At 35.7% G+C, this 16,981-nt stretch overlaps 1 protein-coding gene across 3 annotated transcripts in view; it reads left to right on the forward strand.

Moving 5' to 3' along the window:
• The window catches only part of NCAM2 (neural cell adhesion molecule 2), a 301,945-nt gene that overhangs the window by 258,920 nt on the left and 26,044 nt on the right, over positions 1–16,981 (forward strand). Inside the window, exon 16 of one of the 3 annotated variants that reach the window (XM_060770486.2) lies at positions 10,265–15,957. The exons of 1 other annotated variant lie outside the window; for it this stretch is intronic. In XM_060770486.2, coding sequence (XP_060626469.2) covers positions 10,265–10,371 — 107 coding nt within the window. In that variant the 3' untranslated portion in view covers positions 10,372–15,957. Of the gene's footprint in view, positions 1–8,476; positions 8,602–10,264; positions 15,958–16,981 lie in introns of those variants that run through there. One more of the 3 variants, XM_060770485.2, reaches the window with a different exon arrangement.

Here is a 16,981-nt window from a genome sequence, read left to right on the forward strand (position 1 = left end):
CCCACAAACGATTCATTATGTAATTAGCTGTATGGACTGCCTCAGGCCAATAATTTTTTTGAAATTTTCCCATCTTTGAATAAACATTCTTTCATTTCATTTATATACTCCATTCTTTTATCTGCAATTCCTTCCTCATTCTTGAGCTGACTCATTTCAATAATTTCAATCCCTTCTGACTGCACAAATTGTTTTAACTCATCTTTACACACTTCAGCTCCTCCATCAATGTACAAGGCTTCCAGTTGTGCATCAAAAACATTTTCAACCATTTTAAACCAACTTTTAAGCTTCTCAGTTGCCTCAGACAAATCTTTCAAGAAATAAATGAATCCAAATTTACTTAATCTTTCAACTATTAACATGGTAAATCTCGATTTCCCACCACTTTGTTGGTAAGGTCCTGCAACACTAATATGCCCTATTTGAAAAAGTCTCTCAGCTCTAATCTTGGATTTCTTATAAAACTTAATCGGTTCACATTTTACCTGATTACAGATCGCACAACTTAAATCAAAGTAACATTTTTCAACTTCATGTTCTGGGCATAGATTCAAAGTTTTCTTTAAGACTTCCATGTCAGCATGTCCCATTATCCTATGAAGCAAATGTATGCATCTATCATGCTGAATTTCATTCTTAACACACAGTATTTGCACATTCTCATTGCTCTCTGTCTGGTTCAATCTTTCAAACATTAAGTACATTTTATTTTTCTTTACTCCTTTTCCAACCAAAAAACCTTGCTTGTCAAAAACATAACAGTAAATTCCTTTGAACTTTACATGATAATTATGGTCAGTCAAAGTTGCTACGCTCAACAGGTTGGTTTTCATTTCTGGTACATACAAAACTTTCTCCCAACATACATTAATACAGGGGATATAGCAAGTTCCAAATTTCTCAGTTCTTGTGGGTTTTTTCGGGCTATATGGCCATGTTCTAGAGGCATTTCTCCTGACGTCTCAGAGGAAGCCTGCCATAGATGCAGGCGAAACGTCAGGAGAAATGCCTCTAGAACATGGCCATATAGCCCGAAAAAACTCACAAGAACTGAGTGATTCCGGCCATGAAAGCCTTCGACAATACAGTTCCAAATTTGTTGAACAATTGATAAGAACCATCTGCCATAGTTACCATGTTGCCCTGGGTGTATTGAACGTTGGTCATGTGGTTCAAACTATTTGTTATATGATGTGTAGCCCCCGAGTCCAAAATCCATCTGTCTCTTTTGATGTCCTCCAGCTCTCCTGCAGCTGCAACCATTATTCTTGCTTCCTCTGCATGACTTGGGTCATTTCTTCCATAATAGCCCCCTCTGTTCATGTAGCGTCTTCTGACTCCGGCTCCACAGACACGGCCCCCTCTTGACTGATGTCTTCTTTCAACACAATTACGGGCGAAATGTCCAATTTTATTACATCTGTAACACCTCCGATCAGCCCCGGCAGATCTTTTAAAAGGTTCTGCTCCTTTGGCTGTCACCTCCTCCACACAGGAATTTATCTTTCTGCGGCTGCTTCTCTGCTCATCTTCACAACAACTTTTCCTTGCTCCATATCTCCCATGAGCCATTCCTCTGAGTTGAAACTTTCTCTCTTCACAATCTCTTTTAAAATGTCCCCGTCTGTTGCAAAAATAACACCGACGAAGATCTGCATACCTCACAGACGATTCATTTTATCCATCATTCCATCTGTCATCTTCCAAAGCCGGGTGGAACTTTGAAGCAGCCATAACCCTCGGACACCGAGTTTAAGCCCAGCTGAACCAAAACAGCTTCTGGCAGTTTAATGGCTTGACACGTTCCAGCATCAATCACCCACTTTACAACTTCTTAATGAGTCCAGCACGCTCCGCTTAACATCCTTCTCCAACTTCCAGCCGCGTTACATCACTCACCGCAAGCTGCAGTTTCTCCGTCCATTCACACTGGATAGCCATAGCAAACCTCTTCCTTTGCTTCCGATCAGGCTGTTCCAGTTTCCATGCGCTGGCAGCCTCTCAAGTCAACTGGGTTGAACTTCATGGCTCCGGCAACAAGCTTACAGGTCTGCTTCTTGGTAAACCTCCAGCAACATGTCCATAAATCCATAAATCCACACATCTGACAGTTCAGGGCCCATAACCATTTTGTCAGAGTAAGACCCTCCGGTCTGGCACAGCGAACGTGAAGTTTCCAAAACACACAGACTCAATTACCACACAGCATTCTTCTTCAGTTCCAAAATAATAAACTTTACTGGAAGCATCTATTTACAGGCAACTACATGTTGGTGAGGAAAGATGGCGACTGACAAAGTACAGGACTAAACACACAGACAAAGAAAACATCCTGCCCTTCTGACTTATCTGTCTTCTAACTGGTTGACTCCCTTTTGTTCTCTGGGCAAAGGAATTTCTGTTATCTCAGTCTCAAGGACTTTACTCTCACTGCCTCTAGTGACTACAATTCTAGCACACAGCTGAACACAACTGAATCAATCATTAAATCCATCTTGGAACACATATGAATACACATTATTAACACATTGAAAAACATAGATATTATATTTGCAATTATCCTGACAACATACACCTCACCCCATAATGCCTTTTTGTTACTTCTGATTTGTACATGTTCTGTTTTGCTCTATTAAAATTATGTGATGTGCCGTAATTGCTAGCTTCCCTCTTCCTACCATCTCTGTGTCTGCGGAACTCAGAAGATTTGATACATATTTAAGCGGCTACTGAGAAAAGAAAAGAAATGGACTAGCTCTAGTGCAACATCCTGTTCTGGGGACAAAACTGGGCAAACCAGGGGAAGGACAGGTATAACTCAGAGAAAGGGGAAAGAAAGTGGTTAGGTCATTGATAAGATGGAAATAGCTGGCAGAAGATTGTAAAAGGGCAAAGAGTTTTTCTGGAGAATGACCTAATATGGGGGAGTGGAGAGACCAAGTTCAATGAATGCAGTAGGAGAGGTTAATGGTCTGGGGCATTCCAGGAGAGAAAAACAAAAGTATGGAAGAATTTTGTGTACTGGATATGCCTGTGCATGTATACCTATCACCTACACACTTGTTATGATGTATGGGATAAATTGTCTCTATGTTGACATGACAACAAAAGAGGGTGTGATTCAGTGGGATGAATGACTTTTGAGTGTTGAATGTATAGATTAAATAGCTCTTGTATGGTAAAAAGGGGAAACACTGAAAGACTGAGTGAGCATTGAATAGAAATCCTGAGGTACTTTGCTACTTTCTTTAATGTAATCCTGTAGCTTCTGTGTCTTAGAGTTCATTTTGTAAATTACAAATGTCTCAAAAATTAAAGATACTTGATCTACACATTGTGATAAAATATGTGTTTGTATGTATTTCAGGTTCTATCCTATTGAAAGCTAAATACTTTAGAAACAATAACATATTAAAATATGAAATGTATACTTATTTCTTAGCTATCGCCTTTCAGAATACTGGCATGAGAAATAAGGGCCACTGTACGGAAGTTTGAGCAGTCTTTCACATTTCCCTTTTTTGGTATGGGGATATAAGTTGATTTTTTCCAGTCTGATGGCCATTCTTTTGTTTTCCATATTTGCTGGCATATGGCATGCATCACCTTGACAGCATCATCTTTTAAGATTTTAAACAGTTCAGCTGGGATCCCGTCGTCTCCTGCTGCCTTGTTGTTAGCAATGCTTCTTAAGGCCCATTCAACCTCACTCCTCAGGATGTCTGGTTCTAATTCATTCACCACACCGTCAAAACTATCCTCGATATTATTATCCTTCCTATACAGAACTTCTGTATAGTCTCGCCACCTTCTCTTGATCTCTTCAGCTTCCGTTAGGTCCCTGCCATCTTTGTTTCTTATCATACCAATTTTTGCCTGAAATTTACCTCCAATGTTTCTAATTTTCTGGAAGAGGTCTCTTTTCCTTCCTATTCTGCTGTCTTCTTCCACTTCCATGCATTGCTTATTTATAAATAGTTCCTTATCTCTTCTGGCTAGCCTCTGGAATTGCGCATTTAACTGGGCATATCTCCCCTTATCATTGTTTCCTTTTGCTTTCCTCCTTTCTTGGGCTACTTCCAGTGTCTCAGCAGACAACCATTTTGCCTTCTTGGTTTTCTTTTTCTTTGGGATGTACTTTGTTGCCGCCTCCTGAACAATGTCGCGGACTTCTGTCCATAGTTCTTCTGGGACTCTGTTCTTCACTTCCATTGTATATTCGCTAGGAATGTTAGTGAGATCATATCTAACTGGTCTGTGTATTTTCCCTGATCTCTTTAGTTTTATTCTAAATTGAGCAATAAGAAGTTCATGATCTGAGCTACAGTCAGCCCCAGGTCTTGTTTTCACCGACTGGATGGATGTCCGCCAACTTTGGCTGCAAAGGATGTAGTCAATCTGATTTCGGTGCTGACCAATTGGTGAGGTCCATGCATAAAGCTGTCTTTTAGGTTGTTGGAAGAGAGTGTTCGTTATACACAGCGAGTTTTCCTGGCAAAATTCTATCAGCCTGCATCCCGCTTCATTTTGTTCTCCTAGACCATGCTTGCCTGTGATCCCAGTTGTCATTTGACTTCCCACCTTGGCATTCCAGTCTCCTGTAATGAAAATAATGTCTCTTTTTGGTGTATTATCCAGTAGGTCTTGCAGATCCTCATAGAACTGTTCATAGAACTCATAGAATATGTACCTATATCACCTGAAAATTAATCCCTTATTTCTCTTCTCTAAAATATGTCCAATTCCAATTTTCTATTAGAAAATCCTACTTTATTATCTCTTTAAAATATATCATATAATTGGTGGTAGCTAAACCATTCACTGCCTCTGCTTACAACATCAAGTTCAAACCCACACATTTAGCTGGTTGCAATTAATGAAGAAAGTTTAAATAGGTAAAATTTTAAAAAAGTTGCCCATATTTATGTCTGGTCTCATTATTTTGTTGATGGGTGGGCAAAGTTCTTAATTTTTTCCATATCTCAAACTTGTTTGGGAATGAGTACTACAGTGGCCTCCATCAAGTAATCTGGGATTTCTCTTATTTGAAGTGCTTGGTTCATTACTGAGAGAAGAATTAGAACCAATTATTTATTGTATGTCTTATAGTACAAGGCAAACAACCCATCTGGGCCTGGAGCTTTATTTAATTTAGATTTGTCAATGGTCTTACCCAGCTTTTCCATTGTAATTCGCCTGTCTAATTCTGCTGTCATTTCCTCTATTAGTTTTGTTATTTTCAGTTCATCAAGATATTGGTCCATTTTTCTTGTATCTGAGTGTTTTTATATACATTCCTATAATAATCTTCAAATATCTTCTGAACGCGTCGCATATCAATAACCATTTCTAATTTATTCTTTATTTAAACAATTAATTGCTACCTCTTTTGGTCCATCAATTGTCACACTAGCACTTTCCCAAGTTTATTTGCATTTTTAAAAATTTGTGTCTTTTATACATTATTTTTCCCCCACCTAATTTGTAATTAGCAATTCTCCCCATTGAATAACCTCCACATATCATTTAAACCGCACTGGTGTAATTCTCCTAAGAGCAACCCTGGGAGTCTTCCTTCCTTGGTATCTTTTTTTCTTTTACTGTTCCTATCCAATTTTGGATTAATTACCCCATTAAAGTATTCCAACCAAATTATTTCTTTCTCCCCATATTCACCTAGAATAGAAGATAATTTTTTGTAGAAAGGTTTTTGGTTTTTCTACAAACCCAAATACTGTTAGGTGATCTATTGACAGCCAGTGCAAGTCCTTTAATATATTTTCTATAAGATACTTCAGTCAGTGATTGAATTGCTGTATTTTGCACTAGCTGAAGCTTTTAAGTTCACTTCAAGAACAACTATTTCTGAAAATGCATTGAGGTATTCTAACTGAGAAGTTATCTCTGCATGAAACACTGTGATAAAGTTATCTCTGTGCTTTATAGAGAGTATGTCCAGAAAATAGGCTCCACTTTGAAAGCAGAAAAGATCTCTTAAGCTTGAGATACAGACCCATGTACATGGATTTTTCAAAGAACTCCTCATGTACACAGGTTTTTCAAATAACTCCTCATAGCATAGAGTACAGTGGAAGCAATCAATGTGGCCTCAAAAAAGGGCGACTCATTTAAGAATGGTCAGAAAATAAAAAGCAGCTTGTACCTCTATGTACTATATAAGGAATTACTGGAATTAAAGACATGAACTCCCTTTAACTGATGACACAATTTTATAGGCTAGTATAACGGTGATAAAAGTCCCTTCAAAAAGGATTTGTAAAAAACAAATTAATTAAGATTACAGAAATAAGGGTATAAAAGATAATCATAAATGCAATATGTCACGAAAAAATCAGCTAGATCACTGTTGATACAAAAGGGAGATGATTATGTCTGTTTGAATTGCCAAGCAAGACCCAGCAAGCAAATGTAGGCATGGTTTTGCTTTCTTGTGGCTCTAAAAGCAGCTAAATATTTTCAAGAATATTCTTCCCTTTTGACCAAAGTGTTTGTTGTATTTTGTGATACTGAGTGCATATCAATGATAGATGCAAATAAACCTTTGAAATATGGCATTCCAAGCACAGTGCTTGCCTGTTTACCATTTTGTTATGAAGCATTGCCTTAACTTAATATCAAATACTCAGCACAGAATATTTATAAATGAAGGTTTCATATATACAGAGAATAATCTGAAATAAAGAATACAATATGAAGCATTTCTGCCTGTGAAAGCAGAACCCCAAAATGTGCATCTGTAAGTAAAGAATGACACTATGTCAATAAGTGACACACTGTTGAGAGATGTGGGGAAGAAAAAGAAGAGGAAGAAAGGGGGGATTGCACTTTGCTTAATGTTTCTGGATGCATCCTATGCTGCAAGTCTAACATCTTAGTGCCTTCTAGAATTCAAATAGCTTTAGTTAAAATCTAGTGGGGGTGGGGGGAATCAATAAAAAAATGACCATTGGATGAGTACTGTATGTGTTCCCAGAATGGTTCAAGATACTGCCTAAGTACTACTATAAATTCAAAGAAAAGAATGCAAATCTCCCTTGTGCAAAATATGCAAAACTGAGTGAAAAGCATAATGTACTATACAATTTTATCAAACATTAGTCTCTGGTTATATCTCTATAGACGGATGCATTATTTTGAAAATGAGATGTTCTGGTTTATATGCCAGAAAACCCTGATCCCTTTGCCTAGATAAAGTGATTCATCACTCTTTTATGTATGAGAATGAATAGGGATAAAATTCTAGAAATCAAGCTATATTTTTGGTGCAAATCTTTTTTTTAACACCAAGTAAAATGGGCCCCCTGGTGGCATAGCAGGTTAAACTGTGGCGCCTGCTGACTGAAAGGTTGGTGGTTCAAATCTGGGGAGCAAGGCGAGTTCCCGTTCTTAGGTCCAGCTTCTGCCAACCTAGTAGTTCAAAAACATACAAATGTGAGTAGAGGAATAAGTAATACTTCTGCAGGAAGGTAACAGTGCTGCATTCAGTCATGCTGCCTACATGACCTTAGAGGTGGTCTATGGACAACGCTGACTCTTCAGCTTAAAAATGGAGGTGAGCTCCCCCCCCCCACACACACACACACCCGTCCCAGAGTTGTACATGACTAGACTTTATATCTGGGAAAACCTTTACCTTTATAAAATGTAAACCTCCCCTGCAGTACTCACTATAAATACTTAGTATATTCTATCTTCATATTTTTCACAATAGAGAGCTCTTTTGTGCACGTCTCTGTATCTTCCTCTCTTTCTCAAAAAAAAGGGGAGGAGGCAGAAAGAGATGTGTATGTACGAGAGAGAAGGGAATGCACAGAGTGACACGTGTGTGAGGGAGAGAGGGAGGCATGAAACAGTTGTGAAAGCAGAGAGATGTGCATGAGAGGGAGAAAGAGAAGAGAAAGCCAGGAGAAGCATTTGACAGAAATAAAGGAGAGAGACATGCACAAGAGAGGGAGAGAGAAAAGCAAAGCGACATGCATACACAGGAAAGAAAGGAAAGCTACCTTAACATAAAGTTATGGTGACCCTATTTGGAGTTCTGACCATACTTTAAGAAGCTTTGTTCTGGAGGACTTGATCAAAGAACAACAATTTAGAGTAAGCACAACTTTATTTTTTTATTGCATGTAATTGTAAAGACTACCTGATTGAAAGCTTGGTCTTCATATACAGGGCCGCATAGTATTTTCATCTTTTCATCCAAATTAAAATAAAATTGCAAATCAGTGTACATTTTAAAAATAGGTAACAACTATTGATTGTATTAATTCCAGAAAAATTAAGAGTATTCACATGAAACAAAAGTGATTTTACACAAAAGAAATACATTCTTTTATTTTTCATGCTAAAAATGCCCAGCACCCTCTGACATAGGAAGTAGCTTCATACTATTATTACCACCTTAATTGCCCTTTTCTGGACTTGTTTTACATGATAACTTCTGTATCCATAGAAGACTGTAATTGTCGCGACCCAAGGAACACAGATTGTCTTAAACAGCAATTGGGATGCAAAATAATACCACCACTACTTCATCTGAACTGGATAATATCCTTTTTCTGATGCAGATTGTAATTCATTGAAATTCCCACCTGCACTATATCACTTTTTGAACCCTCCTGTTAGTATGGAACCAGCTAATCAATATTTTAATGTCATCTTTAATATCCTGCTCCTATGATATTTGCTGCTTTCTCAATGTTGTGTCGTCTGACAATTTGATGATGGGTGTTCACTCAAGAATAACAAGAACATTCTTTTGGCTCAGTCTGTTAACTTGCTACAATTCTACCTAATAGTAGCATCATCCAGCCCACATCTTACCAGTTTGTCTGCAAAAATATATTGGGGGATTCAGACAGAAGCCTTACTGAAATTGGGATATACTACATAAATAGCATTGCCTTGATTTATCAACATTGTGTGTGTGTGTGTATGGAGAAATAATAATATGGGATATTTTCAGAAATGTATTTATCTTAGTCACAATAGATTTTTTCCTAAATGCTGTAATGAACTATCCCTAAGGGACTGTTTAATAATCTATTTTACAAGCTCTCCTAATATCATAATTAAGCTGACTTACCCTTGAATGCAGTTAATGTGCCCTGGAGATATGAATTCATTTAAAGTAGAGAGGATGTTCCTGTACTAGCTTTTTACCTATTTGAGCTGTAGTACATCATTTATTCCACTGCTATTGGGAGAATGTTGTCTCAGAATATTCTCCTAGACTAGCAGCAAAATATATCCATCCCGCTCAAAGTCTGTGCCAGTACCTGGCTCAATGGGGAAAAGAACACCTGAAAAAGTGTGACTATTGAGAAAGCAGCAGTAAATATCTCCTATCCAGATACTAGGCTAGCTTGTTTTAATTGCAGTAAATTGAGTTGTTAGGCAGAAACAAAGTTGGTAGGTGTACAATCACATTTTTAAATTCCAGATCTTGTTGTTTTCATTAATAAACTATGCTCTTAGTGTGTCCACAGTTCTATTCCTTGTTTCATTATTCCTGTGTGTGTGTGTGTGTGTGTGTGTGTATTTCTTTCTCAGGGTTTGTATCAGTAGAATAATTTTCCACTTTGAAATGTTAATAATTCATGGACCCATTATACTTCCAAAGCTGAAATAAAAGGACTTGAGTTAACTGGCTCTACAGCAGATCAGTTGAAGACAAGACATTAAATCACATGTTGCCTCCAGCTGACCATGTAGTCAGTGCATATGAAGTAGAGAGCCATTTTGCTCCATTACCGCCGTACACCTTTCAAGTTGTGACTAGGTTTATCTGGCTCTAAGCTGCAGCCTTAAACAACGGTAATTCACATTACAGACCTTGTTAGTTTACTAAGGCATGAAATACTACTCTAATATTAGTCTGGTCCTAGTTTCCTAATCATTTTATCTGCTTCCTTGGCTTATGGGGTGGTGTTGAGTTTTTAATATTATTTTTTAAACAATAATCTCTGGAGGTATCTTAACTTGTCAGTATCTACTACATCAAATGATCTTTCTTTCACTCTTTTTAAAAGCCCTTCACTTCTCTACATTTTTAGCACATTAGATTAAGATGATTCGTTGAGGTATTTGACTTTAGCATTGTAAAATAATGCATTAATTGCTTTTCTCTTTTTCTTTCTCACTATCACTTTTCTTTTAATTTTATTTTTTCTACATGCTTTATCATTTTTTTTCAAATATTTTCTTACACCTAATTTTTATATCAAACGTCATCAAGCAGATTCCTGCTGTGAAGCTCGTAAAGGTGAAAATGGAAGCCAGTCACAGCAGCTGAATGCTGCTGGTTTTGTTTTTCTTATAATCATTACTCAATTGTGTACATTTTGATACTGCTTGTGAAGCAAACAGAATGTAGTGCAGAGTTTTTTCTGTGAACCTTTTCTTTACGGGGCAATAAGGCTTGGCTATATCTGACTTTCTGGAGCTCTGTGAAAACATTCCTTATGACACCAACATGACAGAAACTGAAGAAGCTATGCATGGATATTCTTCACAAGTGGCTTTTTCATCAAAGAAGCTCGAATGCCATTTTCACAAGTGATGCTTAAGTCATATGTTGAAATTCCCATGTCTGCAATTTGAATGTAAAAGGTTCATTGAAGTAGATTCAATTTACAAGTCAGAAGTCACACTTTCCAGACTAAAAGACATTCTCAGTGTCACTTGTCAAAATGTCAAAAAACAAAAACAAAAAAACAACTGGCTGCTGAAAGCATGCTTTGGAGTAAAAATTTTCCATCCTGTCTCAATTGTCTTTTTTTGCAGATAATTGCATAGGTGTTCATGAGTCTATGGATTCACTTATAGATCATATTTTAGCTTTTGGACTGAATCCTATCATAACTCCTGAATCCAGACTAGAGTAAACCCAGTGAATCAATTGTTCAATGGTGACTCAACATAGATCTAATTCCTGTTGATTCATCAGATCTACTGTAGTTGGTTCTAATAATAGGTATGACTCTAGCCCTTTTATTAGAACATTTTGATGTATGATATTCCACTATGCATAATGCTGTGCCTTTATTGAGAAGTATTTATATGCTCTTTGTTATTTCTTATGACATTATTTTTAACAAACTGTATGGTTGCAGCAATCTTTTAGGGGTCATTACTATATACAGCAATTCTAATACCCATAAAAGGTTTTATATCCCCCATGCGGTTTTTCTCAATTTACCATGTTACTAGGGGCAGCTTACATATTAAACTCCTCCAATACATATAACGTTACTCCTAACATTAAAGGTCTGTATGGATGTCTTCAAACTAGGTTTATTGAAGTCCACATGGAACTTTGACTGGAACATTTTTGCATAATATGTATTTTGATTTAGATGCAACCATTTCTTACCTCTATAGGCTTCCTACTATTGTTCTTCAGAATGTTGTTTCAGATTATTCTTCCAAGACTAGCAGCAGAAGATAATGTTTATTCCAAATCAAAATTTGATTCCTGCTTTAGATCACACTAAAAACACAAACTCTTTTAAATGTTGCCATTTTGTATGGCATTCTCAAATGTAGGGCCCATTTACACTGCCACATAATCCAGATTATCAAAACAGATTATCCACATTATCTGCTTTGGACTGGATTATATAAATCTACACTACCATATAATCCAGTTCAAATCAGATAATCTGTTTATACAGTGGTCCCTCACTACTTCACGGTTCACTTTTGCGGACTCACTGTTTCATTGGTTTTTGCCTCCTGGCAATGATGAGTGTGGAAGGGGGTTTCACCCTCCCCCCTTGGGAAAGAGGCAGTAAATCATAAAGAGAGAGAGAGAGAGAGAGGAGATACAAAGCAGTATGTAAATCACAGCCTTATAACCCCTTCATCATAGGTAGTGGGGAAAAAAGGTGTGCAGTGCCTTTAAATCTCGCTTCTGCCTCACCCTTGGAATGCTCTCTCTCTCTCTCTCTCTCTCTCTCTATATATATATATATATATATATATAGCACCCCTACTTCATGGATTTTCAATTTTTGCACTTGGTCCTGGAACGTAACATCCACGATAAGCAAGGGAATACTGTACACCTGTGTAGAAAGGGTCTTAGTTACTGCGAAATGTTTTACATTCCATTAGTAAAAACAAAAGACAATATTTCCAATAATGAATATATAATTTTTTAGGTAGGTAGAAATGGCAAAGGAGTTCCAGTGGCAATTACCTTTCTTTTTTTTATTAAGAATAAGGCATGCTCTTTCATATAGATAAATAGGAATGATAATCATGTCTTCTACCATGATATATATCTTGTAGAGAAGAAACATACTGATAACACATTGCGATTTTTCACTGAAAATAAAACTGTAGCTTACTTTTAAATTGGGAGATCTGAAATTATAATACAGATTTGCTTAGAAAGTTAATGCTTTATTTTGATACTCTATAGTGCATCAAAATTGGCCTAAAATATCTATGTGTTTTAAATATTTTTTGAAGAAGAAAAATATTTTTTTCTTTTACTTTTAGATAAAGAAATTGTTCAGTGATAATTTTCAGTGTTGTAGACTTTCTAACAGATCTCAGTGGGCCAATCAGAGGATGTGCTCTTTTTATTTTATACAGTATATTTGCTGTATACAATATTATTTTACAAGGACACAAAAATTAGACTTTTTTTTACTCTTTTCCCTTCAAGATTATCATCAATATTTCAGATGGAAAGTATAAAAGTAATAAGCAAGATCTGGTAATACTGATCTTAACTTCTTAAGGCATCTGTAAAAAGTCAGAGATTGCTAATGTAACCAATTTTATTAATTGTTATATGTTTATTTTAATTTGCTATTTCATCATGATTTGTGCCATAGGCTTCCAATCAGTTGCTTTAAATATTTAATGATTCAGGTAATTAGCTTTACATTCTCATTCTATCTCTCTCTCTCTCTCTATATATATATATATATACACACACACACATATACATATACATACATATATGTCAATAGTCATCTTTGCACATCTAAGAGAAAACAAATTATCATAATGGAGCAAAAGTAGATAAGTTGATGCTTTTATAGAAGGCAACACAAGAATTTTAATCTAGAGGAATGAGGTATGGGTTAATTTATATGAAATTCCAGAAATAACAAATAAACACACATTACTAGGGAAAATAATAAACCTGACACTGAATCTGTTTTACATGTAGAACATGAGGTTGATTGTTTTCAGCAATCAATGACATGACTACCTGTTAAGTATTTAGTAAAAATGATAGTATTTTCCACCCATCCATCAGTACTTCCAATTAATGATAACATTTAAAGTCTAAACCATATATATAGCTATATATGTGTTTTCTTCTTCCTGAAACCTTTAACAATATCTATAAAATTATATGGTAGGAAAAGTAACATCAGCAAGATATTCTGTGCATATTTAACTAAATTATATATCCTTTTGCTGGTTTTCATGATTTGTGGTACACATAGTTAAATAATTTTATGGTTTGAAGTTTGGTGATCTGGTTGGTATATATAGCTAAATAATATGATGGATTGATGTTTGCTGAATCAGTAAAGTTAAGAATTGCCATTGAATCTTTAAGAAAATAGATTGCTTACAACATTCTCACTCCTTTTACAGTAGAATTAACACCCACATTTCTCTCCATTCTTTTGTTAATATCAGATGGTTTCCCTTTTGTTCTCCCACTCCCCATTATCCTTAAGAGTGAATTCTTAGGCAATTATTGAAAGCAGGACTGTCAACATGGAGAGCCTAGTTTGTAGGGATGTAACTCTTCACTAGGTCTCTTCTCAAAGGTAGCAGTCGGTAATATCAGCATTTTTCCTTCCTGCTATGAGAAAGTATTTGAAGACCACGCTGCAAAATAACACTTCTGTATAAGACACAGCATTCTTGCATGATAAAATATATTGTATTTAGTTGGAAAGTGTAGAAATATGAATTCCTGGAGAGAAAATGCAACTCACTGGACAGAAAATACTTTTTTTCTATGCAAATCAACTATTTGTAAATTTTCCATGGAATAAATAATCAAATTCAGCATTTGTTGTGCAGCAAACATTATCCCTGCAGGCATTAATATTTCCTTATTGAAATATTATTTATCATGCAGAAAATGCTAAATTCAGTGCAAAACAACTGCAGTGGAAATTCTCATCAAGGTTTCTCCACATTTGAGAAACATTTTTGACCATTTTTGGAATATTTTTGCATGAGCATTGCCCATTGGTTTGGAAAAGAAGATATGAAGCACTTTAATGATCAGTGAAATAGGATAAATTCTTGAGGTGAATGGAATATACTAGTACATTAGGGTTTTTAAATTAATAAATTAATAAACAAGACACAAAAGTCCTTAAATGCCCCATAAAATGTGGGGATGGATGTGACTGTAATTGCTGATCGGACAAGTTTCTCACCACTCCCTTTGTAATGGTGATTGGCCATTTTGGGATACAAATTACAACACAACAAATCAATCCTACTTGGTAACATCTTAAATTATGGTTACATTTACCTTCCATTATAGTTGTTAAAATTTAGGACCTTTCAGAGAAAAAATAAGGTAGGAACCTTAACACTATCATATTTCTATGCATGGGGATTAAAAGCCAGACTTTTCAGTATTAAGCACTTAAATAAAGCAGGGATGGACAAGCATCTAATTTTCACTTTTTGAAAATATTTTAAATTCAAGTGTTTGTTTTCTTTATTCTTCAAGTGAAGAAATCTGCATATTTTTGGTAAATTCTTATTTGTGGTGTTCAGCAGCCTAAAACCCCTTGGAGATCAGAATCTGGAGACATATCAAGTTTAGGAAATGTAGAGTATTCCATAGCTCTTTCCTTGCCAACAACCACAAATCCTGTAGTGGGCTGTCTACATGATGTCTACATGATGTATCTACTGATATATTCTGACAATCTGGACTGAATCAAGGAATGACTCTTCCAGATTACAGAAAGGAAATTACATTCTGGCCCATCACTACATAGTACTCTAAATGCCATTTGCTTTACCCATGTGTTTGGGAGTTCTTAGCATTCTCTCATTTTCTAATGTTAAATGCTCTGGAAACAAAGTATGTTGTTGTTCCTTGATACTGGATATTTATTTTAGTAATTTTAATAAATTTGAAACAAACATATTTTGGATTCTAGAAAATGTGTGTTTTCACATAAAATTAAATTTTTAATTATTCTTATTTGAATTGTAATATAAGAAAGCTAATCTGATCAATTATATGTATGGTTCACTTAAAGGGCAATCTTTTGCATATTTTCTCAGTGGGCTTTTCACATCTGGAAAGACTGCAGCTATAGTTCAAATGATTTTATAAAACAGAGTTTGACCCTGGTTTCTCTAATCTCTGATGGAATATGTTACAGTTCCTCAAGGATAAAAAGTAATCTGGAACCATAGGTTGTTCTCAAGTGAAATAATAATACTTTCCTATCCTCTGACTTATGTAAAGAAAGAGGAGTGAAAAGTAGTAGTAGTAGTGAAACCTATGACTTGCTGCAACTATTTCTCAACAAACCTTTATTTAGGTGAAATTTGTAAAAGGCTACCTGTCTAAGAATGTTTGGGAGTGGGAGAGTGAGAGAAGTACTGTAATTGAAGAAAAAAAACATCAAATGTAATAATATATACTTTTAGAATAGTCTATATAACATTGTGTAACTCTCTACTCACCTCGTTCTTGTTCCATTGGCATTTACTGATGTTTACTGTCATATGTCATATATTTTCCTTATAAAAAGTGTGCACATTGTAAATGTAATGTCCCCAGAAATTATTTCCAAGTGTAATGTCAAAAACATATGTAACCTTATGCATGTCTTTCATTACTTGTTTAGCTTCCATTCTATTTTATGTAATTGTCGCTCCATTTTTGTAATAAATAAAAGTGATATAACATTCCTTTAGTAGTTTTTTTATTATTAATAATAAGGATACTTATCAATATTGTTCTCAATTTTTTCACAAAGTTAATTGAACAGAATTCTTAGCAAAAGCAAAACTGTCAAGGAGAATACTTTTTATCAGAAGGATAATATTGGACAATATTATAAACAGTAATAATTATATTTTATGCTCCAAGCATGAACCCTATGAAATTTAAAGTCACCCCCTTTCACACTAAAAAATACAGTGTTCACTTACTTATCGTGGGTGTTACATTCCAGGACCATCTGCAAAAAGTGAAAATCTGTGAAGTAGGAACACTATATATGTATATTGAGTTCCAAGGATGAGGCAGAAGCGAGGAGAGAAAGACACCAGACACCTTTTTTTTTGCTAGCTATCTTTGCTTTGCTTTGCAAACTCACTTGATCGGCTCCCTCTCCCCCAAGGGGAGGGTGAAACCCCCTTCCACACTCCATCATTGCCAGGAGGCGGGATTAGAATGCCGCTCTGGGGAACAGCAACCATTCATAAACTGGGAGGCAAAACCTGCGAAACAGCAAGTCTGTGAAAAGCAAACTGCGAAGTAGTGATGGAATACTGTAGTGCTGAAATAAAGTCATAATAACATCAACTACATTTGTCTTAATTTAACAACTATAAGATCCCTTAGCTTGCACAATTAGTCTAAATACCCAAAGACATAGCACAAAAAGCTACCATTTTGCCCTCTCTCACATTCATTTAGTAAGTTCCTTCAGTCCTAGAAATCAATAAATTTGCTAATTTTGGCAAATTATTCAACATTTGGTCTAATTCTCAAGCTAAATTCCACCCCCCTCCCCATCATACAAAAATCAACACTGCCATATATGTTTTAAAGATTGGGAGACTCATGATGAGAAATGGCAATCATGAAACAGGATTATTCTGGCTGAATAAATAGGGATTCAAATCTGGATTTTCTAGAAATTAAGTATCAAATATCTTCTATGTTTTTTTATCTCATGATTTTTCATCTGGAATATAAACAAGTATT

This window comes from Anolis sagrei, chromosome 3 (assembly GCF_037176765.1).
Source record: "Anolis sagrei isolate rAnoSag1 chromosome 3, rAnoSag1.mat, whole genome shotgun sequence".
NCBI classification, from domain to species: Eukaryota; Metazoa; Chordata; class Lepidosauria; order Squamata; family Dactyloidae; genus Anolis; species Anolis sagrei.